The sequence below is a fragment of the Laccaria bicolor genome, genomic scaffold (genome assembly GCF_000143565.1).
Source record: "Laccaria bicolor S238N-H82 LACBIscaffold_2 genomic scaffold, whole genome shotgun sequence".
In the NCBI taxonomy this organism is placed as follows: Eukaryota; Fungi; Basidiomycota; class Agaricomycetes; order Agaricales; family Hydnangiaceae; genus Laccaria; species Laccaria bicolor.
Window position 1 is genome coordinate 1,363,712 of NW_001889873.1, and position 20,756 is coordinate 1,384,467.

Genomic DNA, 20,756 nt, shown 5'->3' on the forward strand with positions numbered 1-20,756 from the left:
TGACAGCGACGTAGACTACTTATAGGAGCTGACTTCATCTAATCTGTGTTATCTTGGGTCTTTCACGCTATGAGCCAGCGAGCTGCAAAAAAAGGGATGGGCATCTCAGTTTTGCATATTTGACGAATCCTTTCGTATATGTAAAATTGATGGATTGTAAAAAGTCTAGGGAATGGGGCCGATTCACAAAGCAAATTACATGTGGATAGGTTTCGAGTAAGCAGCCATAGCAGCCTCCTTAAAGGCCTCGCTGAGAGTGGGCTGCGGGCGGAGAGGTCAACTACGGTTTGGGGCACGAGACAGAATAAACGTACATGGGCATGGGTGGTCCTAGCGATGTCCTCAGAGCTAGCACCGTATTCGATGGCGAGAACACCTTCGGCAATCATCTCACCAGCGTTAGGGCCTGGAAAGATGCTCAGCCCCATATCTCAGGCAAAAAGAGGGGAAAAGACACACCAATAATATGTACTCCTAGGATTTTATCCGTTTCCTTTTCGGTGATGAATTTGACGAAACCATCCGTATCCAAGTTGGTCTTGGCCCTCGAGTTGGCCGCGAAGCTGAATTTGCCGATGTTGTACTGCACCCCAGCAGCCTTCAGCTCCTGCTCCGTCTTACCCACCCACGCAACCTCCGGATGGGTGTACACGACTGAAGGAATGGCATTGTAGTTAACGTGGCCGTGCCCTGTCTTCAAGAATTCGACAGCGGCAATCCCCTCTTCTTCTGCCTTGTGCGCCAACATGGGACCGAAGGTGACGTCCCCGATGCATTTGATGTTTTTGATGGATGTGTTGAACTGATCGTCAATGACAATACGGCCCTTGTTGTCCAACTCCACACCAATGGCTTCGAGGTTGAGGCCTTCTACGTATGGCCTACGACCGACAGCAACGAGAACAACGTCGGCCTCAAGCGTCTCTTCCTTACCTCCCTTTGCTGCTTCCGCCTGCAAATAAACCTTTCCATCTTTCTTCTCTGCGGAAAGAACTTTGGTGTTGAGCTTGAATTTGATTCCTTGTTTGCTGAGAAGGCGCTGGAATTGCTTACTAGCGTTCAACGTGAGCTTGTAAACTCCGTCGAGTGTTCATGGCACTCACGCAACCTCGTCATCAATGCCCGCACCACCAATAGCACCCAAGAACTCGACAACAGTAACTTCAGCACCAAGTCGACTCCACACGCTGCCCATCTCAAGGCCGATAATGCCACCACCAATGACAACCATCTTTTCTGGCACCTTTTGGAGTTCCAGTGCCCCTGTTGAGCTGACAATCTGCTTCTCGTCGATCTCAATCGCGCCGCCAGGGAACGGTGACACCTCGCTGCCCGTAGCAATGACGATGTTCTTCGCATCTACGTGGGTTTCGCCGCCTTCCAAAAGCTGGACGGCGATGCGCGTGGGGGATACGAAAGACCCCGCTCCCTTAATGTAATCGACTTTATTTTGGCGGAACAGGAGTTCGATACCCTTTGTAAGCCCAGTGACAGCGTTGTCTTTGGCTTCGAGCATTTTGGGAAGATTGAGTGAGACGCCCTCCACTATCAGAGTGACGTTAGGTAAGAAGGCGGACAGGACTGCGTGACTTACCGTCAATACCGCGTCGCTTCAGGTCGTGTTGGGTTTGGTGGTAAATATGGGAATTGTTGAGCATGGCTTTAGAAGGGATGCAGCCGACGTTTAAACATGTTCCGCCGAGGGCACCGCGCTTCTCTATACAAGCCGTCTATGAGGTTGATTAGTAATTGGAGGCGGAAGAAGGCCGAGGTAAACATGGGGGAAAAAAACGGATCCCGGGGGGGACTCTGCTCGTTAGGCTACACTCTCCAAGTGAACCACAAACGAGTTAGAGCTTGAGCCTGAATTGGCACTCTAGTTCGTTCCCTGTGAGAGCGGCCTCTGCTGAAAGAAAAAGCTTGCATCTGGACATGCTAGAAGATATCCAGTCATGAGGCGGAACTCCAATTAACGCTACTAGGGTCCCCTTCTTGGAGGAGGCCCGCCAATGCTCGCTAGCAACAGCGCAACCTCGCCCCACATGATCCGACGAATGTGCATACCTTCAAGCCCAACTGAGCAGCCTTTATAGCAGCTACGTATCCGCCCGGACCTATCCATCACAACTTAAACTTGTTCAAATCATTTCAACTTTGAAAACTACGCACCGCCGCCAATGACCACCACGTCATATGGGTCTGAAGCTGTTGCTAGACCGCGGTAAGATTGCCAGCTCCCAGAGCGCAGAGCACGCTTGCCAGCCCTGGGGAGGCTCTATATGAGAAATATTGAGTTCACCTTTGCCATGGAAAGCGACAACAGGCTTAATACCTTTTGTGCTATCCGTTGGACCTGAAGCATGGTGAGTGAACAGAAGCCGATGAAAGTGCTTGGAGAAGAGGACTTGGTCACGTGTGCTAAACCAGCCGATTTTACCCAAGCGGCTCAGTCACGACTCTAGATAAGATTACCAAAACTTTTTCATGGCAACAACGTCTATATCAAAGGCAGAGCAGTCTTATATTCAGACCGCTCTACTATCAGATCCTCCTTTGCGAACAGATGGACGTTCTCTACATGATTTTAGATCTGTAGCTCTGGAAACGGGCATTGCACCGCTGGCGAATGGTAGCGCACGTATCAGCATTGGACAGGACCCCCACGACGGGTCTGGGGGAACAGAAGTCTTAGCAGCTGCGAAAGTTGAGGTCGAAAGCGTAGAAGAAGGAGGGGTTGATGCTGGACGCGTCGTCTGCACAGTATCTTGGTAGGTCTTTCAATCCATCATCGCTCCCACAGGTATAGACTTAATTCCCAAGGCAGTTCTCCAGCAGCATATCCCCAGCTCGCCACGGCGGCTTTGGAGGACTTACAGTATGACATGACGACAATAGTTCACCAAACACTATCCCATCCATCGCTACACCCAAAGAATCTCCGAATTCTACCTGGCAAGAAATCTTGGCTACTCAATCTAGACCTCATCGTTTTGGCAGATTCTGGAAACATTTACGATGCCTTGTTCATGGCAGCTAGAGCGGCCCTATGGGATACCAAAATTCCACGGACGAGGGCTGTCGAGTACAAAGCGAGGAAAGGTGTTCCTGGATCAGCTGGTCTATCCGCTGCCGTTGGCAAAGTGGGTGGATCGGGTGATATGGACATTGATGAAGAGGCCCCCAGCGGGTTTGATACACGGCAGATTCAACACGCGACTGATTTTGAGCTTCCTGATTATTGGGACGAGGGAGAGGTGTTGGACGGGAGAGATATATGGCCTGTGTGCATCACTCTCAATTTGGTGCGTGTTGTGGAGCTCATACAAGGGTTGATTTACTGATGCTCTTAATTATAGGTTCCCCCTGTGCATTTCCTAGACGCCATTTTGCGAGAAGAGGCCGCCGCCCCGCTGAAAATCTTACTGATCTATTCCTTCCCCCCGTCGGAAAAGCCGAGGGTGCAGGGTATGCGCATGCTTGGCCCCGGCGAGCTGACCCTTGAACAAATCAAAGATCTTGTCAACGTATGCATCCTTCTTCTGGAGTGCCGTTGGTTGCTAACTTGATTGCTCCAGAGAGGGGAGCACTACGCACGCGATGTTTTTACGGCTCTTCATACCAAATTGAAGGATGAAGACGTGAGACGAAATCAAAAGGCAAGGGAAAAGTTTGAAAGGAGATGAACCACGTACCTCTATCGTTCCATCGAACCATTGATCAGATGTTTTCCTTGCTCGCGTCAAGCTGAGTTGTTGCTGTCTTAATTTCGGACCGACGCAAAGGTCTCCTTCAAGTTGACCATTAGATTCTCTAAGATTGCTCAGTTGCGTCATCTTGATAAACCAACTAACAGAATTATGTGCCAGACGAATTCGAAGATGTGTCTTCTACGATGGGGATTTCATCGTGTTCGTCACCACAAAGCCAACCAGCTTGTCATACCCACAACATCGTACTCGCTGTTACGACACGACTCCTGCCTTGCCAGGGTGACAGTTCCTCGTCCGCCCTGCTCCCATTGCATCACCGACTGATGGCAGTTCACGATCATTGGGTAACTTTCCGTTCTATGTTTGTTCAGGGTTTGATATTTCTGAACCCCGAGCATCGGACACCTCCGACGGCGAGCACAATACTTCTACGCCAAAAAAATGGATATTCGCAAAAAAAGGTTTTTCTACTCCACTTCCTTCCCAGATCCGCGTTATCTTCCATTTTATCAATTTGACAGAAAGCGGCCGAGATCGTCCCAGGTTTTGCCAATTTTTATCCGGACAACAGTAGGCACCAATGCCTGTCATTCAGGCATCCGTAGGCGTCTAAACTTCCTTACTTATTGTACTAGAACCAGGTCGAATGTTGGTGAGCGTTCGTAATCCGATTACAGAGTATGTACTTGTGTTTAATTGTGAAGAGACAACACAGGTGTGAAAAGCTGACGAGTCGGGGTTGATCTCACTATGCAGGTAAAAAAGGTCGAAAGTCAACCTATCTTTTCAACGTGATGTAGGTCAAAATTCACGGGTCCTCACAAGGTGGCACAGTCACTTTTTGAGGGTCCGCAGAGAAGTTGACTCGTTAAGTACCCATTTGCGTCACAATGACAGGTCAGTTGTCCTTAGTATGCTGCCAGGGATAGTCTAATTTTTTGTCCACCTACATACATCCACCTACAACCCCTGTACATAGTACACATGAGAAGAAGAGGTTAAACACCATACCTCATTTGCTCCACTCCATGTATATCTCGCCTACTATTGTTGACGTGTTGTGTGCGATGAATCAAGCCCAAAAGGAGGAGGGGATACACGGGTTTGTTGTTCCGGATCCGTGTTTCCGCGATAGTTCTCCCTTGAGCTCAAGAAAAGATCTTGGAGGACCCACATTACAATGGGGAAGTTGTGTGCATTCTACAAAACAAAGCGCTATAGCGCTGCGCGATGGTATGGAACGGAGACGCATTATTGACGAAACACCTTGGAGCTGTAGCGCTCGGAATTTGGACTGAGCCCTACGAATTAGGCTGCTGATGTCGGCGAACGCGGAAGGCTGTGTGGCGTGTTACATGTTGACACTGGTTCATCGTTTCACTGATTGTTACTTTACTGAAGGGTCCTCGTGTAGGGTGAGTTGGTCGAGAAGTTGAGAGCGTCATCCGTAGATTGTTGGTATGTTGCCAGAGTGGGGCTGACAGATGTTGCAGATTGTTGCTATTCCCGAAAAGGACAGGAAGTTTCTTAAAATGGACGAGATGCGGCACAGCCTCGTTTGATCCCTGTTGTTTGGTCCAAGTTTGTTCCGCGAATAATGGCGATGATCACATGGATTGTTTTTCCAAGATACTTATAGGCTGGTTCCTTACTAACCCTGTCCTTGACGGCTTTATCTTTTCTCAAGGCAATCAACAGTCTGGCACTGTTACCCTCTATCCATCGACATAGCACTGATGTTCAGAGCAAACTACCCCGACCTAGATGTCTTGGACTCGCCCTTGATCTCTCCACTGCCAACCTCGGTGGGAGGTCTTCCAGGGAGCGCCCTTGCAGAAAGGATCTTTAATGATCCCCGCTCATGGGAGGATGGAGCTTTGGAGTTGGACGGTATTGGAGGAGATCCTATGGCATGGTTTCAGGAGGAGATTGACAAGTTCAGAGCGAACAGCGCTGGGCTTCCCGACGCTGCTATGGGGCCTCACTATGATGACGATTTCCCCGAAAAAGTCAGGTGGATGCAAACCCCGGTCTCTGCGATTCCCAAAAGTTTGCAGCTTAAGGGTATGAGACGCAGTGTGCGACCCATCTCACTAGCAGCACTCTTCGAACAATCGGGTGACAGGTTCAGCAAAGACCTACAGAAACAGATGACGAAAATTTTGGAGCCTGGGTCGTCACACTCACCGGCGCTCTCTCCCCCTTCAACGGGGAGCAGCGCGACGACAGCTTCCAGCACGATGTCTCCTCTTCGCGTCCAAACCACGGTCGGCGCCCGTCCAGATATCATATCGCCCTCACCCATCACCATCTACTCCGCCTCAGCTACCCTCAGCTTCCTCGAGTGGTATGGCATTTATCCCGGGGTCTCACCACGTCGCGCATCCTCTCTCGTTAGCCCTAACTCCAAAATCGCTTTCGACGTTCCAAAACGAGGCTCTTCCGTTCCCCCTCCGAATGCAGAACCTGAGAAGGTAATTGAAAGACCAACGACGCCCCCAGGTCTTTCACGTGCCTCGTCGTCGCTATCCCTCCCTAAGCCTCTCCCTACCGAGCCTTTGCACTTACGGCGCCCATCAGTGGAAGCTGATCCATCACAATTTCTCAGACCGTCGTTGGAAACTAACGCGCCAGATTCTCGCAGGCCATCAATAGAATCTGACGCATCACATTCTCGACGACCCTCTTTTGAAAATGTTCTCACACCATCGGCTCCACCGAGCTACCCTAGGTCTCCATCCCCCGCCTACTCCCTTCTAGCCCCATCAACATCTACTACACCAGCTAGGGCTGGTCCCTCTACCAGCGAATCACAGCCGTCGAGGTCCACAACGCCGATCCGCCGTCTCCCATCAATACCCAACACTCGTTCAATAACACCTCCAATTATTGACGGTCGACGCCCTTCGTTGCCTACACTTCCCTCATCAGTGTCGCAGAGCTTGTCGCTGCCCAGTAGCCCTGATCCTGCTACTGCTAATCGCCCATTGTCAGCGGTGCGATCACCACTAGGTGGCCCCATAGGCCCTCGTTCACGAGCGAACACTGGTCCAAAGCACCATACACGCACTCCGTCGCTGGCCAAGTCGTCGTCTCTTTCCCATAGACCGCCTGTTCTCCGACTTTGAGAGAGATTGGCTTCAAGTTCTTTTGACCCGTTACTGCGCATGTTAGATTTGTATTTACGGCGCTACTGTATATTCGTGCTTTGTGGACACTTTTCTTCGACCTTCGCTTGCTTCCCGTGACATGACTAGCATTCCTTCCTCATCAATGATCAGTATTTAGCTATTTAGCATATCTCACTATGTAATTCCAATCGATGTTGTTTGATGTATGTGCATACTACACAAGTGCGATGTTGGCGCTGTTCGGTCAACAGCACCAACAACATGCCAAGTAATATTTCATCAGAGGCAGGGTTTCATAGGTAACCACGGTACTACCGTGCGCATGGTCGATAAACCATTCCGACGCCTCTTGGCGAGAATATCATAAAGGGACTGAGAGGCCAAGTAGCCGGAGACGCATCGCCGGGAGTTATGACCGCAGTGGCAAGCGTGTCATTGGAAACTGTTGGTAGTGATCTTGCTTAGATGGCAAATGGAGGATCGGTGATTATGGCAGACATGGTGGCAGCCCCATTACATTCTAGGATGTACTTGGGTGCGAGCTGATTTAAAATACTTCGCTGCCCAGCCAAACAACGTTCAAACCCAATTTTTATGATTAGTAGTAACTGTACAGTGGGATATCGAGAGGAAAAAGGTCCACTAAGTCCAATGTTAGTCTTGTCTTCCATTAGACACACACTACCGTCCATACAAAATATCAAAAATTCCAGATAACGTTGATGGTTTGCCAGCAGGAGTGGCAGCCGGTTGCTGCTGGGTTTGGGATGGAGGAGGCTCTGGTATTTCCCGAGGTGGATGGTCTCCCACCGACCGATAAGGAACGTATGATGTTGGTACAATGCCCGTTCTGGAAGGACCTGGGGTCGAAAGAACGGAGGGTGTGAAGAGGGGTGTTGATGAACTGGGAGTGTGAGAGTTAGGGATTCGTGAGTTTGGTTTCGTGGGTTGGACGGAAGGAGGAGGCGAGGGGCGCTCAGTTTTGCCTGGCAGATTTTTGCCTTGGCTAGAAGAGGGGGGTGATCGGCCAGGCCTAACGAGTTTGCCAGGTCGAGACGACGATGCTGGTGGCGAGGATGACCTGGGGGGAGGGGGCACTGGTCGAGGAGACGCTGCTGGTGGTCGGACTGGTGTGTACAGCCGCAAGAGGAGGAAAAGTGAGGTTCGAATAGGTCAATCAGGGACCAGGGGTATTTGGTAAGATATCAATTCCACCAACCCTTTTTCCCATCTTTGGTGGTTTTGTCCTGTGGGGTGCTAGCTTTTGGCTGTAGCTCCGGCATCGAAATCTTGCTTAAATGGATGGTGAGGCTATTTGGCGGGGTGTACTTGTTCTTGTTCTTGCCATCATCGTCAAGGTTGATGCGTCTTGGACCTTTCTTTGATTGTATGGTATCATAAAGCACATATTGATGTAATTCTTCTTCTTCGGATAGCCCTAAAGTGTGTCAGTTTTGAGTTTCAAGTAGGAATCGAAAATTCAGGAAACAACGAACCGGCTTTGTGACGAATACGCTTCGTTTCTTCTACAACTTGAAGAACTTTGGGTACATGTTCAGCTTCGTCAGACTTGACAGTGATGAACAGCATGGCATCATCCTACAATATATATCAGCATTATTGTAGTACGGAAAAACAAAAACCGCACCTGAAGAAGATTACTACAATATTGGGCATAATCCTGGACACTTCCTTCATCATCGATTGTTATCTCATTGTAGTCTCCCTTGATGGCTTGCAACTCAGCAATCCTATCAATCCCAGTTTTTGGTGCGGGTTTTGGCGGTGGCATCGGTGGTCGATCGTCCATCGTCATTACAACGGGATGGGGAACAGGGGCGACTCCGGATACTTTCCTTGACAATGCTGGCGTTGACTCATGCGATCCCTCTGGGGTATGAAGGGTCTCGTTGGCATCCTGGAAGGTGAGTAGAGCAGTTAAAATGACAATCTCTAGACCCTTCCGGTCGTCGATATCGAATCTGTTTGCATAGGGATAGGAGTTAGCTATGGTAAATGCATATGGTGGGAGCCTCACCGATTCAAGTTGTAATCCAGAATTTGTACCGATGTGCTCTTCAAGCGACCAGTGGTCTCTTTTGTAATTGCAACAAGAACGGGAGGGTCTGGCTTCCGAAGCAAGAAGCATTGTTCGCGCTTCCATTCGAATTCGTGGCTGTTATTGATGGAGTTGTAAATCTTTGCTCGAAGCAATAAATGGATAAACACACTCTTCCCACTTGAACCCCCACTTGAAGGAAAGAGTACCTGTGTACTTGATTTCTACGACCAAAGTCGGATTGCAGAGTTCCAAAATCTTTGCTTTACTTGTCGCCGACGGGGCAGATGCTGTTATAAGCAAGGATTCTGACATCGGATCTTCGACGATAGCTTAATTTCTGGTGCGTTCAATGACCAATATAAACACGTACCGTACACCTCTGCTTTATATTCTGGAATGCCAAGTATTCTCTGTTTCCGATAGTGGACAACGCCAGATGGGTCGACAAGGTCCACGACATGAGGATGATCCTTGTGTTGGGTGAGGTGAAGAGTGAAGAGGTTCTGGTCCAAGCTCATCGTATGCCGACGTAGCTACAAATTCTAAAGGTATGCTGAGGCTTCTCTGGACTGCGGCGAGTAATATAGGCTTGTACACCCGCGACGCATAGCGGTTGCATAGCTTGCATAGCCCGCAAACCATTATTGGCGCTTATATAATATCAAAAATTAAACGGAATTTCCATTCTAAATACGAAGGTCTATAGCGTCCAATTTAACAGCGTCGTATGGAATCCTATTTTCATGATCACGAAAGTTGGATTCAACCGTTACATCCAACTCACCAATGACCAACATCAACCAATCTGTCTACCGGGAACGATTGATTACTTTCCACCAGTGGTGCCCATTCCCATAACCGATTTGAATGAATCATAGATCCACCATTGGAAGCCAGTTAAAGTACCTAAAAGGAATGAGCGATGTGGACGTAGCTGACGGTGGAAGAAGACATACCAATCATGATAACCCTGGTGCCGAGACCCTTCGTGGCAAGAGACGCGAAGCCCACCTCGTTGGCAATGGTGCCGATTGATTTACCCTTGTTTTCTGCCTTTCCGAGGAGGGAAACAAGGGAGTCGGCGGGATGTGAAACGATGGCGCAGACAACACCAGCCAAGTAACCTGACGCGAACGTAACGCCAAGCTGGGTGGTCTTGGCATAAGAATCTTTGGGTTCGGTGAAGACGTGGGTGTAGAAGATTGAGACAATTTTTTCGAAGAAGAAGAATTTGGCCATGGTATAAGGTATCTGAAGTAATTTTTAGATCGAGGGTCAAAAAGAGAGAGGATGGGTATTACCTGACGAGACCATAGAGGAACGAGGGAGCCGAAGGGGAAACGGGTTTCAGCCTTTGTTCTCCTCATCTCAGCGAGAGCAGCGCCGAAACCGATAGGGAAAGAGGCGTTTTGACTGGTTTGAATCTTGACTTTTGTCATTTCGAGGGGGCACAGAGCGATATCGGCGAAGACTTCGGCAGAGGCGGAACCAGCAAGCCAGATGGCAGGCTTGTATTTCTCGGTCAATTCTTCGCCGGCGAGGTTCATGTAGTAATCCTTGAAAATCTCATAGAGACCATACTTGAACATTCCTTGAAGAGAGTAGCCGACGAAGGTAGGTCCGAAGCCTTTCCAGATACCGTTGGCACCCTCTTCAGCGACAAGGGTCCTCAACCCCACCCCGAGACCAGTGTATTTCTTAGGGTTGACCTGAGCAGAAGAAAGGTCAGGAAGAATAAAACCGGGTGAATTTTGGACTCGCCTGCATATTACATTTTGCAACATCGAGAGGAGTGATACCGGCGTGAGTGACACCACAAGCAAGAATGCCGCCAAGCATGCATTTGCTGTAGTACGAGAAGTCGTGAGGAACAGGGCCGAGATACCTTGAAAATATTGAGATTCATGCTGGAAAAAGAGGGAAATTGGTAATACCTAGCGTCCCATTTACCAGAGGGAGAGACGGCCATTAGAATTCTAAGGATGTGGTGGGAAGAAAGAAAGAAGGGATGAAGGGGAACGGTGGTGGCTCTGTCGAGATGACGGAGAAGAACGAAGTGACCAAAAAGTGAACAGCGCCTGTCGAAATTTTGTGGCATTCAACCGGCTCCTTCCGTACCAATCCGGTTACGCACATTTTTCGGCCCGTAGTTGTAGAGAAAATATAAATAAAAACAAACACTTAGCTACCCGGCTTACTACTGTGTCACGGATTTTTCGCTTTTATTATAAAGCGCATTCACAATGATTAGTGTCTAATGGCACCCGTCGCATCTACCCCCAAGTCCAACTCCTTTTCAGCCCCCCTTAAGTCTACCACGGCGACATGGCGGCCGATCCAGATACCCAACCCACCCAAACGCACATCGTTTGCGTTTGATCCAATCGAAGAAGCTCTTGCCAGCTTTTCCGCTGGGGAGTTTCTTGTCGTCATGGACGATGAGAAAAGGGAAAATGAGGGTGATCTCATTATCTCAGCCAGCCAATGCACTACGGAAAAGATGGCTTGGATGATCAAGCATACAAGGTGTCGTCTCAAATTACTCGGCGTTGTGCTCGGCTGACATGTGAATATTTCTGGCAGTGGGTACATCTGCATTGCATTACCCGCAAATCGGCTAGAGACCCTGGAAATCCCTATGATGGTTCCACAGAACCAAGAGCGCCATCGGACGGCGTACACTGTCACAGTAGATTTAAAACATGGTACCCCATATCATAATTCTCCTTCACTTCACTTGGAACTTACTGTTGGGTCTAGGAACATCAACTGGAATATCCGCCCATGACCGCGCCTTAACGGCCCGAGCGTTGGCCTCACCTGCTTCTAAACCAGATGATTTCACCCGTCCTGGGCATATGGTGCCGCTACGTTCACGAGAGGGAGGGGTGCTCACACGACAAGGCCACACAGAAAGCGGTGTCGATCTCTGTCTCCTTACTGGTCAACCTCCAGCTGGCGTTCTTTGCGAGCTAGTAAACGACGACGCGCAAGGCACTATGGCAAGAAGAGATGATTGCAGAGCGTTCGCAGATCGGTGGGGCCTCAAAATGATAAGCGTGGAGATGTTGGTCAACTGGAGAAGGCAGTATCCTATCACCAATGGTATTGCGCATTAGAAATCATAACATGGAAAGGCTTTTGTGCAGACGTTTATATATTAACTGTTTCACTCATCTTTCCATCCCTTTCAGCTAGTCGAGATCTTCTTCACCGCTGAGCGAAATTTCTTGCTGAAGTATTTCGCCAGGTTAGAAGGTGTCTTTCCGATCGAGTATCCAACCTAACAAGAAGTACTGCCATCAGCATTGGCAAATTGGCCAAGGAATTGACCCGCCTTGACATATGTTTCGATGGGTCTTTTGGAGTTGTCAACCAGATCCTGGTCGAACCTACAAGGAAGAGTCAATTTGGCTCCCAGATCAAAATTGTGAAATGAGCGTCTCCTCACTTTATGACGCCTTTCGGGTAAACGGTGACAACGGTACTTCCCCCATACGCAAAATATCTGCCAACAAGCGTGAAGGGGTGAATGTTCACGCAAAGAAGATATGTTACCCAAGCTCCTCTCCGCGTTTAACGGTTGAACCCTTCTCATTCCCCCCTGTCCACTTGATGCTTCCTACTAGAAGCGCTCCAATAGCCACGAAGGCAACAGGGAGGCCCGTCTCGACGTGGGTCATATACAGAACCGAGCGGGAGTTAGCAGTGAACACGTTGAACCCCTTCTCATTAACGGCTTGAGGGTTGACTATCAACAGGATAGTTCATCAGGTTCAACTTCGGCAAAGACCACGAAAAGCCCACCTACCTGTGTAAAACTGGCCTGGCACATGATCAATCTCTCCAACAACGCCATCAATGGGAGAATGAAAACGATGATAATCCGCTGGGGCAAGGCGGAAGATGGCGAGACTCGCGTCGCGAAAGGGTGCGACTTTCGGAGAATCAGCTGGAACATTTAGGAGATTTGGGATGTTGAATTCGGAGCCTTTGATCCTAACCATTTCCATTTAGGATCAACGGGGCCTGGAGATTAAACGTCGGCCTTACCAGAACTGGCGTGCAAGATCCACGGTTTGGTATACTGTGAGGCGAGAATCAGCTGCGCTGCAGATTCTGAGCGGATCTTCCTTGTTCTCGACTGGCCGGGCGTCCGGGAGGAGTTTCCTGTTCGTTAGTTGAATGCCGTTCCACAAGAGTGAGAAGGCGAAACCGACTAATACGAACCGGGCGAAGAAATCATTGAAGTTCTTATATTTTGTAAGATCTGGCTGAAGCAGCTCATCCGTCTGGATAGCATATGTCTTCACAAATGAAGGGATTGACGCGACAGACTTTGGGCTGTCAAAGGTTCTACCTTGCTATTCAAAACGTCAAAATATATCAATGGGAGGAGGCGAACTCTATGCCACCCCCACCTTCTCAGTCTGATCGCGCAGGAAAGTCTCAACAGATTTCGTTCCCAGTATCTTCACCTGTTCTTTACCATAAAATAAAAGGTGCATTCCGATCCTGATTTCTTCTAGTTAGCTCCAGGTGCCATAATCTCTCTACGCGTCCACTTACCTGGTATACAACGGCATGGACTCGAAGAAGTCCTCGTTCTTCCCCCGTAGAGCTACAAAGTTACCAATGTGATACTCCGCGGCAAGCTTCTCAATTCCTGGAATCAACTTGGTTATCCACCGCATCTTCGCGACCTCGCGAAAGGGGAGATGAATGTGGTGCGAAACGTCGTGATTAGTGTCTGAGTGCTCGACGACCTGGACGAGGGCATTTGCAAAGTCATCCTTCGTTGCCTCGGGCAGGTTATCGGGGTGAATTGTCTCGATTGGCTTATCCAATGGTTCACTCATGTCACTGTGGTAGTTATGTATGGGGCTGGTTGAAAGGGCGAGGAAAGGGGCACTCGTGTTTGTTCTTATGATCGACTGTCATCTATAAATAACTATGATTGCGTGCCATCGCAAGCTACCCCACATTCTAGAAAAAGTCGAGAGCTCCAATTATTACGATGCACAATGCACTGAAAAACACCGATTGAGAAACACCGACCGATGCGCGCTCCGAGTCATCCGCACCGCACCCACCAATTTCCTGGTGTTGCCACCTTCCCAAAACCAAAAAGCCGAACCTTCTGATTCAACTCTCTGAAGAAAATTACACATTATATATTCCATTAATGATATAGTACTCGAGTACATGCCAGGAGTCCGAACTTGATTGCAATGGTGTACAGAGGAGCTGAAATATCCCTCATCTAGAGCGGTGGTAACGGCCGACGACATTGAGGACAGATGTTCTGTGTCAGTTGAAATTAAGCTAAGGCACCTGCATTGAACTAGAGCAATTTACCTTGATAGCCAGCCACTGGTGAATGATACAAAACGATTAACAAGTGTCATAAATCATGAAAGTGCAATAGCGTACCTTTTCAAGGCAATCTGTATGCTGATAGAGGTAGAGGTAGCAAGGGGTCAGTTTACTTGCGAAGTTAAGAAACGACTCACAAATAAGTGATGGCAAGGAGCAAGACTGTAACTTTTCCTCGCCGCAACTCCCCCAACTCCCATGTGCATCGCATTGAACAAACCTCCCTTTCCTTTCCGTCCAGCTGCAGTGTTCCCTTTTTCTTCCCAGTCCCCCCTTGCATCTAGTGATTTGGAACGTCGCCGTAATGGCGAAGTAATGATGATATCTTCCATGCAGATAGAACAATCTCCCAAAGATTGTTCTGGGGATTCAAAGTCTGGAAGTGGCATTGGAGGGTGATAGTCATACAGCTGCGCTACAGTAAACTGAGGACATGTCTTAGTCAACTGTAAGAACGACAAGGGACAAGAAACGAACCCGTCTTGGAAGGAAGAAGGACGGGCCAAAGGTGTCTTGCAGCATTAGTACAAGTGCTTGAAGAACGACAAATGCAGCCAAAATATACGACCAAGCTTTTAGAGGTTTAAGGAGAGAGGAGAACTGTCAGAAGATAAGGACCTACAGCGGGGTTCGACTTCCAATACATTTCTTGGACAAGCCAAGAAATCTTGAGCATGTCAATAAACGTGTTACGCGAGTTTCTGATCACTCACAAAGTGCGTTGAAAAGGCGGCAGATGGTCGTCCCAATTATATACTCCTTCGCCAAGCCACTGGGACGTCCACGACGGGCAGTTCTAATAATCTGCGGAAGCCAGATAGAGGAGTACGTGATAGCGACAAATATCATTGATAGAGTTGGCGAAAGTATAACCCGGACTATCAGTGTCAAGAAAATGAAAAGGGTAATATCTGGATGCAAAAATGAGCTGCGGAGGGCCATACATTTGAATATACATACAGAGTCTAGCTTGAGGATCAGTACGAGCGTGATGGATGAAGAAAGCAAAAAAGGAAGACTGAGTTGCGGCAGGAATTGGTTGAGGGAGCGGATTCGGCATGGCGGCTACTGGAGGCACGGCATCGATGGGAGGGGCAGCTGGCAAGGCAGCGGGTGCCGGCTGAGATGGAGGGGAAAAGTTCTCTGATCCTTGGATAGAATTCACAAGGGTAAAGAATTGCTAAATAAACACCAATCAATCTGGAGGAACACGGTTTGCGAGAGATGGCATACGGCTTGCTGAATAAATAAAGCACACGCTAAGAAAGCTGGAGCAATAAGTGTCAAAGAGGGTCTGCCTTCCGCGAGTATAGCAAAGGTGATGTGGCCTGCAAACGATACCGAGTCCATAGTAGATTGGGCTAAAAACGTCCAACGCGAAACACGGGAGATGCCTGAGGGCGTGCGGCTCCGCTCTACCTGACGAGCGAAGAGGGACAAGATTGCAAGATAGACCAAACCAGACAATCCAGCATCTAAAGAAATGAGCACCACACCTACAGGGGTCGGTGGGACTTACATGTAGTGACCTTGCGGAAGAAAGCGGATGAACTGAACAAATTCGTTCATTTCAGCGTCAAGAAATATCGATTTCAAAACAGACCTGAGGCCTTCCGAGTCCGTGATGACGTACAACAGACCACATTCCTTGCTCACCAGCACACCATTAACAGAAAGTTTAGGTGGGATGACGGTCGAGATACCCGTTGGATTTTGAATTTCTTCTTCCAACTCTTTCATTAGCTGTTCTGGAACGGCTACCGGGTTTATTTGACCATGAAATGTGAAGGAACAAGCCGATTTCGGGGATTCATCTGTTGAGTGGGAGTTTAGCAAGCTGAGGGGGACCTAAACAAGAGAAGTTTTGAATAAACGGACCACCGGAGGTTTCCTGCTCAACAACGCCAGCATCAATCAGATTTCTGAGCTTATTGATTCGCGCCTTGAGTTCCGGTTCAATAATTGGTGCAGTTTCATTTCTTGCAGACTCTGGAACGAGGGAAGGGAGCAGTCTTATGTCGATGTGGCCTCTAGAAAAAGACATCTGGAGAGGAAGTGATCCATAAAAACAACAACATACCCTCCTGGAGCTGCGAACCCATAGATTGTACCATTTGCAAGGAAATGAACCCCCTCAAATTCCAAGCGAAAGTCATCCAATGTCAAAGCATCTGTCAGCTCTATCTTCCCCTGAGAATTGAATGAGTGGTCGTGATTAGATGCGCAAACGTCTCGCTACACACATGGACCAAAGCAATTTGACTAGCAGCTGTTGTAGGTGAATTCTTTTCCACTACGCTAAACGCCAGCTTGTTGCAGGCTGTCCAGTTCCAAGACCCCAGTCTTTCTTGAAGCCCTGTCATGTTTGTGTCCGCTATGTAGGCTTCCGCCAAGGGGCGCCATTTCAGTGTGTCGCTCTCTGCCAGAGCCGATGGAGTAATATTATGAAACTGTGTCTTCGCGTGTACAAATCCAGTGAGATTTGAATAGTAAGCATAATTTGCCGGGTCGACGATGCCACCTTGCGTATAGAATGCATCCAGGAGGGGCGACAAAGTGACATCTCGTAACGGCTGCAGTTGAATCAGTACAAGAGTCTTGAGGCGTAAATTTAGACCAACCACAGAAAAGTTTGAGGCAGTCCCATTCATCCACGCTGTGTAATTGGAGAGTTGGTATGAGAGGGATCGAAGTGCATCCTGGTATTGGTGTCGTGCGAGAAATTCATCACCATTATGGCTTGTGAGCATGAACAGCAAGAAACTGATAAAGAGAAATGAAGGCACTGAACTACGTGGCTGTTGTGCTTGCGCATTTTCAGGTAGACCAGCTTCCTCATCGCGAGCAGCATCCATAATGATACTTGTCACACGCACGGGTCACACACAAAGTTACGTCACACAACGCGACTTGAATTGGTAAACATCAGTAAATATCGCGCTCATGTTCAATCAATCTGGCAGTCGACGTTGGACGCACTTTCACTCTGCACTCCAGCTTGCAGTACAGAGATCGGCGCACAAGTGGTCGTAGGTAATTATTCCAATTATTTCGACGCCTCTAACTTTGCTACTTAGGTTCGAGGATTTCTCAGAATGCTTTCCACTCTACGTTGAAGAAGACAAGAACGGTTCTTCAGCAACGTTTAACAGCATATCAGACTACATAGAGGCCCAAAATTTTGTATGTGCGTTGTTGTACCAGAAGACTTGCCGCAACACGGTTCACATTCATTCAACAGAGAGACCTTGATAAACTCTTCAAGGACTACAATGTGCAGGAGAATATTGATGTTCTACACAAACTTGTAACAGACGCCAAGGAGAGGAAGACCCACGAAGAACTTGGGAAAGACGTTTGGAAGGAGGATCTCGAACCCCGCGTCGCCGTATGCGCCAGAACAATACCAATCTTAGACGCCGAGGTCAAAAGATTACGCGAGCGATTGGCGAAGGCGCGTGCCAATTCGTTTGATTATCAGTATGAGTCAACCAACCACAGAAAAAACGCGTCTAGGCCAAAGACAACAATAGCTTAATACAGGTTCAGCTGGATGAAAATGTGAAGGCAACTGATGAGGCGAACGCATGCGCATTGGAGATCTTGGATAGCCTTGACGACGTATGCAAACTTTTTCATTTAAGATTCAAGGTTCTGAATTTCAGACAGGTTTGCGAAGAATGGCAGAAGTTACCACTGAATGAAGTTGAGGCTTGGACTGTGCAAACCGCAGAGTCGTTGAACCCAATTTTGCGATCATGAGATAGTATTTGATTTCGTCAATTCCTCTCTTTTCTTTCTTCCATATATATTTCCAAATTACCAGTGGAGATCTTCTCTGTGCCGCTTCGTCGTTTAAGTAATCGGGTTGACCACGACCCTTTGTATCATCATCCTTGTGACCAATAAACCTTGTAGTATCTCATGACCACCATAGGTCTACACTTTCCTTATAAAATGTTTCTTAATTGAGGGCTTAAGGATGCCTATAAGGTTTCTAAATTCTCAAAAGACACAGGAATGTTCGCTGCCATATTACGAGAAGGGGTATCGGTTTTCACTCCAGTAGCAGCCGTAATATAGGAATAGTTAAGCACAGAATTCTCAGACACGAGGTGGAACACCCAAATCATCACCGCCAGTTGTCATCGAGACCTGGCGACGATATTCGCGGGCAAGCGGAGTTAGACAACGCAAACGATCCTCGCTATGATGATGGGGGCAGTTGACGATTGAGCCGTAATTGCGGTTGCCAGCTACCCAGGGATACGTGATGAATGCTAACAAGGACGAGATCTTCTAATTTGATGTGGTTGGCACCAGTACCAACTTTCCAGCGTGGATCGCTGTCATCCTCGAGGCTCTGATTTTTTCTTTCCTGCGTAAAGGTTTGAATTTAAAATAATATACAGATCAAGAACACTGAAACCTACCTCGATAAAACGTTGAACGCACTTGGCCACGTTTTTAGCCAGCTTGGCAATGGTGATAGGACCAGGGGGGGTACGAAAGTCCTTGGTCGGTATCTGCCTGCTCCATTGACGATATCCAGGCCACTAAGACAGACAACGGTGAGCAAATCACGTTTCTAAATCGTATAACCCGCATACCTCGAGCCGAATGGAAACACTTGGGCCGCGACCCTCAAAGACTAATTGATCACGATTCTGAAGTCTCTTGACGCGGGAATGAAGGGCATCAGATAAGAGGATTCCGAATTCAGAGGGGTGATCCATGGAGAAGTAGATGGGAGCTTCAAGCTCAATTTCTTCCACGTAGCGCTTTCGGTCGCTGTTCGTATGAGGCTTGTACATTGGTTGGGGGACAAATGGGCCATAAGCGCGCATCGGGAAGTCTAGGACTGCGCGAAAAAATTCTAGTTGTTCGCGATGGCTGTACAATCTCTTCCCGGAATTCTGTATTTTTTGTAAAAAAAAAGTTGGTCAATGTCCCTCAGCCCCCAAGACCAAGGCGAAAGTAACGCACAGGTTGCAAGGAAGGTTGAATATTCAGGGCGCTTGTCGACGCAAAAGAACTGGAACTTGCGGGGGTTGTAGGGGTAGAAGAGGTGTAGGATGGTGAGAGCTGCTCGTTGGAACCAGCCGACGTTTGGTTGATTGGTGTCTGCGGCTGGGGATGAGAATAGTTGGGGCTTTGTCCTGAGTACGTAGTGCTTGGCCCCGAAAATGTGGGACTTTGCCCCGAATACGTAGGACTCGTTGCCGTATAGGTAGAGCTTTGCGATGGGTAGGTAGGCATTTGTGGCGGAGGAGCCTGGGGATAGTTCTGCGTTCTTGGATACGCGGGAAGGTCCCGTAGAGATTCGCTTGATGGGGTATAGGATTGGGTCCAGACCTCATTATCGTATTGAAGTGGGACAGCTGGTCCAAGGTTGAGGCTTGGATCGAATCCGTTGGGAGCAGGTGACCAAAAGAAATCCTGGTTTGGCTGGGTGTTGGTATTGAGAGTGTAGGAGGGATGGTTGGTTGTGCCATCACTAGAAATTATTAGACGACCACCCTGAGAACCGCTTGGCTAGTGGGATTTTGTTGGGCATATTGCCGTAATCTGAAATTTATGAGACTTACCATGGAATTGTTTGGCACTGGGGGGACGGAAGACGCTGACAGGTAAGGCGAAGATATGTTCGACTGAGAATGGGTATGAAGGGGGTAGGGGGGGTGGTCGGGTTGGTCATTGCCAGACATGGCTAAACGACCAGCCTGAGAGCCATTCGGCTAGTAGGGGTTGTTAAGTCACGTAACAGTGACGGGAAATTGTAGACTTACAAGTGAACTGCTTGGCATGAATCGGGGCAAAGAGGACGTTGACTGGTAAGACGAAGACAGGTGCTGGTTGGACCAAAAGCTAGGTGACCCAAGTACGCGAGGTGTTGGGTAAGAGTACGATAATTGGTGGTAGTGACTGTAGTTATAATCAAACTGGGTGCTGTGGTGCTGTCCGTTGATGACTCACTGTTTTGGATTGGGTATTGTCGACATGGTGAAAAATAGTGACACCTATGAGGAGGAAAGGGCGAGTAAAACAATGGACAAGGTATATATCGTCACAGCTTCGTTTTACCTGCACACCAGTTTATCTACCAAGAAAGACCGAAAGCCAAGGAACAGATCGGTTCAAGCAAAAGGTGTAAACCATGATCCTTAACTTGTTCACGGACGTCCCATTGAAGACTCAACATTACCCAGCCTCCGAATTTTCGAATGTTCTTTTAGAAGGCCTGTCACAACGACAAAATGGAGAAACATGTGAACTTGATTGGGAAAGGGCCCGGAACCCAAGGCGCACAGGTCGCAAGGCTGCGTAGCGCATTACACTTCTGGAAGTGCCAGACAAGCACAGCATCGATCCAAAAGTTCATTGACACCAGATGAGTAAATCCAGCACTTGCGTAACAGGAGGACTGGTTGAACACGAGGATATCCTAGTCGGGGTATTTGGGAAAGCAGAACTGGA

The 20,756-nt window shown here is 48.4% G+C and overlaps 10 protein-coding genes across 10 annotated transcripts; 4 read left to right on the forward strand and 6 right to left on the reverse strand.

Annotated features, from left to right (window-relative positions):
- Nucleotides 1–136: 136 nt before the first annotated feature.
- LACBIDRAFT_182385 (dihydrolipoyl dehydrogenase) lies at nucleotides 137–2,381 on the reverse strand. Its single transcript, XM_001875160.1, has 8 exons — nucleotides 2,333–2,381; nucleotides 2,170–2,275; nucleotides 2,065–2,114; nucleotides 1,595–1,730; nucleotides 1,104–1,545; nucleotides 460–1,052; nucleotides 315–406; nucleotides 137–261 (listed from the first exon to the last, which is right to left on the reverse strand). Exons 1-8 carry the CDS (start codon nucleotides 2,360–2,362, stop codon nucleotides 196–198), a joined length of 1,515 nt encoding a protein of 504 aa, XP_001875195.1. The 5' UTR covers nucleotides 2,363–2,381; the 3' UTR covers nucleotides 137–195.
- A 103-nt stretch (nucleotides 2,382–2,484) lies between these two features.
- On the forward strand, nucleotides 2,485–3,683 carry LACBIDRAFT_305471 (uncharacterized protein; the record flags this gene model as incomplete). Its single annotated transcript, XM_001874589.1, has 4 exons — nucleotides 2,485–2,768; nucleotides 2,825–3,302; nucleotides 3,357–3,524; nucleotides 3,576–3,683. 4 exons carry the CDS (start codon nucleotides 2,485–2,487, stop codon nucleotides 3,681–3,683), a joined length of 1,038 nt encoding a protein of 345 aa, XP_001874624.1.
- A 1,752-nt stretch (nucleotides 3,684–5,435) lies between these two features.
- On the forward strand, nucleotides 5,436–6,838 carry LACBIDRAFT_292090 (uncharacterized protein; the record flags this gene model as incomplete). The annotated part of the gene is made up of 1 exon (XM_001874590.1): nucleotides 5,436–6,838. The coding sequence occupies exon 1, from the start codon at nucleotides 5,447–5,449 to the stop codon at nucleotides 6,836–6,838; it is 1,392 nt and encodes a 463-aa protein (XP_001874625.1). The 5' UTR covers nucleotides 5,436–5,446.
- A 1,208-nt stretch (nucleotides 6,839–8,046) lies between these two features.
- On the reverse strand, nucleotides 8,047–9,421 carry LACBIDRAFT_305473 (uncharacterized protein; the record flags this gene model as incomplete). The annotated part of the gene is made up of 6 exons (XM_001875161.1): nucleotides 8,047–8,279; nucleotides 8,338–8,440; nucleotides 8,490–8,823; nucleotides 8,880–9,017; nucleotides 9,073–9,220; nucleotides 9,274–9,421. The coding sequence occupies 6 exons, from the start codon at nucleotides 9,419–9,421 to the stop codon at nucleotides 8,047–8,049; spliced, it is 1,104 nt and encodes a 367-aa protein (XP_001875196.1).
- Nucleotides 9,422–9,567: 146 nt separating this feature from the next.
- On the reverse strand, nucleotides 9,568–10,947 carry LACBIDRAFT_292092 (uncharacterized protein). The gene is made up of 5 exons (XM_001875162.1): nucleotides 10,838–10,947; nucleotides 10,665–10,788; nucleotides 10,205–10,612; nucleotides 9,860–10,154; nucleotides 9,568–9,809 (listed from the first exon to the last, which is right to left on the reverse strand). The coding sequence occupies exons 1-5, from the start codon at nucleotides 10,870–10,872 to the stop codon at nucleotides 9,730–9,732; spliced, it is 942 nt and encodes a 313-aa protein (XP_001875197.1). The 5' UTR covers nucleotides 10,873–10,947; the 3' UTR covers nucleotides 9,568–9,729.
- Nucleotides 10,948–11,160: 213 nt separating this feature from the next.
- LACBIDRAFT_229552 (uncharacterized protein) lies at nucleotides 11,161–12,022 on the forward strand (the record flags this gene model as incomplete). Its single annotated transcript, XM_001874591.1, has 3 exons — nucleotides 11,161–11,429; nucleotides 11,487–11,608; nucleotides 11,664–12,022. 3 exons carry the CDS (start codon nucleotides 11,161–11,163, stop codon nucleotides 12,020–12,022), a joined length of 750 nt encoding a protein of 249 aa, XP_001874626.1.
- A 164-nt stretch (nucleotides 12,023–12,186) lies between these two features.
- Nucleotides 12,187–13,597, reverse strand: LACBIDRAFT_229956 (uncharacterized protein; the record flags this gene model as incomplete). Its single annotated transcript, XM_001875163.1, has 8 exons — nucleotides 12,187–12,295; nucleotides 12,355–12,411; nucleotides 12,462–12,654; nucleotides 12,715–12,902; nucleotides 12,957–13,073; nucleotides 13,134–13,267; nucleotides 13,325–13,418; nucleotides 13,473–13,597. The coding sequence occupies 8 exons, from the start codon at nucleotides 13,595–13,597 to the stop codon at nucleotides 12,187–12,189; spliced, it is 1,017 nt and encodes a 338-aa protein (XP_001875198.1).
- Nucleotides 13,598–14,166: 569 nt separating this feature from the next.
- LACBIDRAFT_305477 (uncharacterized protein) lies at nucleotides 14,167–17,134 on the reverse strand (the record flags this gene model as incomplete). Its single annotated transcript, XM_001875164.1, has 15 exons — nucleotides 14,167–14,208; nucleotides 14,262–14,276; nucleotides 14,337–14,357; nucleotides 14,417–14,704; nucleotides 14,757–14,851; nucleotides 14,902–14,946; nucleotides 14,993–15,190; nucleotides 15,240–15,459; nucleotides 15,513–15,754; nucleotides 15,799–15,830; nucleotides 15,883–16,093; nucleotides 16,158–16,309; nucleotides 16,360–16,469; nucleotides 16,523–16,852; nucleotides 16,901–17,134. The coding sequence occupies 15 exons, from the start codon at nucleotides 17,132–17,134 to the stop codon at nucleotides 14,167–14,169; spliced, it is 2,235 nt and encodes a 744-aa protein (XP_001875199.1).
- An 88-nt stretch (nucleotides 17,135–17,222) lies between these two features.
- Nucleotides 17,223–18,041, forward strand: LACBIDRAFT_305478 (uncharacterized protein; the record flags this gene model as incomplete). The annotated part of the gene is made up of 5 exons (XM_001874592.1): nucleotides 17,223–17,308; nucleotides 17,357–17,462; nucleotides 17,521–17,733; nucleotides 17,796–17,900; nucleotides 17,949–18,041. 5 exons carry the CDS (start codon nucleotides 17,223–17,225, stop codon nucleotides 18,039–18,041), a joined length of 603 nt encoding a protein of 200 aa, XP_001874627.1.
- A 370-nt stretch (nucleotides 18,042–18,411) lies between these two features.
- Nucleotides 18,412–20,281, reverse strand: LACBIDRAFT_292094 (uncharacterized protein; the record flags this gene model as incomplete). Its single annotated transcript, XM_001875165.1, has 9 exons — nucleotides 18,412–18,434; nucleotides 18,540–18,657; nucleotides 18,713–18,835; nucleotides 18,890–19,140; nucleotides 19,266–19,605; nucleotides 19,635–19,814; nucleotides 19,868–20,017; nucleotides 20,069–20,204; nucleotides 20,256–20,281. 9 exons carry the CDS (start codon nucleotides 20,279–20,281, stop codon nucleotides 18,412–18,414), a joined length of 1,347 nt encoding a protein of 448 aa, XP_001875200.1.
- Between the last annotated feature and the right edge of the window lie 475 nt (nucleotides 20,282–20,756).

Excerpts from the sequence above, each read along its gene's own strand:
- LACBIDRAFT_182385 (XM_001875160.1), bottom strand. The coding sequence starts at position 2,362 with ATGCTTCAGGTCCAACGGATAGCACAAAAG. Across the intron at positions 1,053-1,103 it reads GGCATTGATGACGAGGTTGC|TAAGCAATTCCAGCGCCTTC; the intron begins GTGAGTGCCATG and ends GTTGAACGCTAG. Across the intron at positions 262-314 it reads CTAGGACCACCCATGCCCAT|CCCACTCTCAGCGAGGCCTT; the intron begins GTACGTTTATTC and ends CTCCGCCCGCAG.
- LACBIDRAFT_292092 (XM_001875162.1), bottom strand. The coding sequence starts at position 10,872 with ATGGCCGTCTCTCCCTCTGGTAAATGGGACGCTAG. Across the intron at positions 10,613-10,664 it reads TTGCAAAATGTAATATGCAG|GTCAACCCTAAGAAATACAC; the intron begins GCGAGTCCAAAA and ends TCTTCTGCTCAG. Across the intron at positions 9,810-9,859 it reads CACCAGGGTTATCATGATTG|GTACTTTAACTGGCTTCCAA; the intron begins GTATGTCTTCTT and ends CATTCCTTTTAG.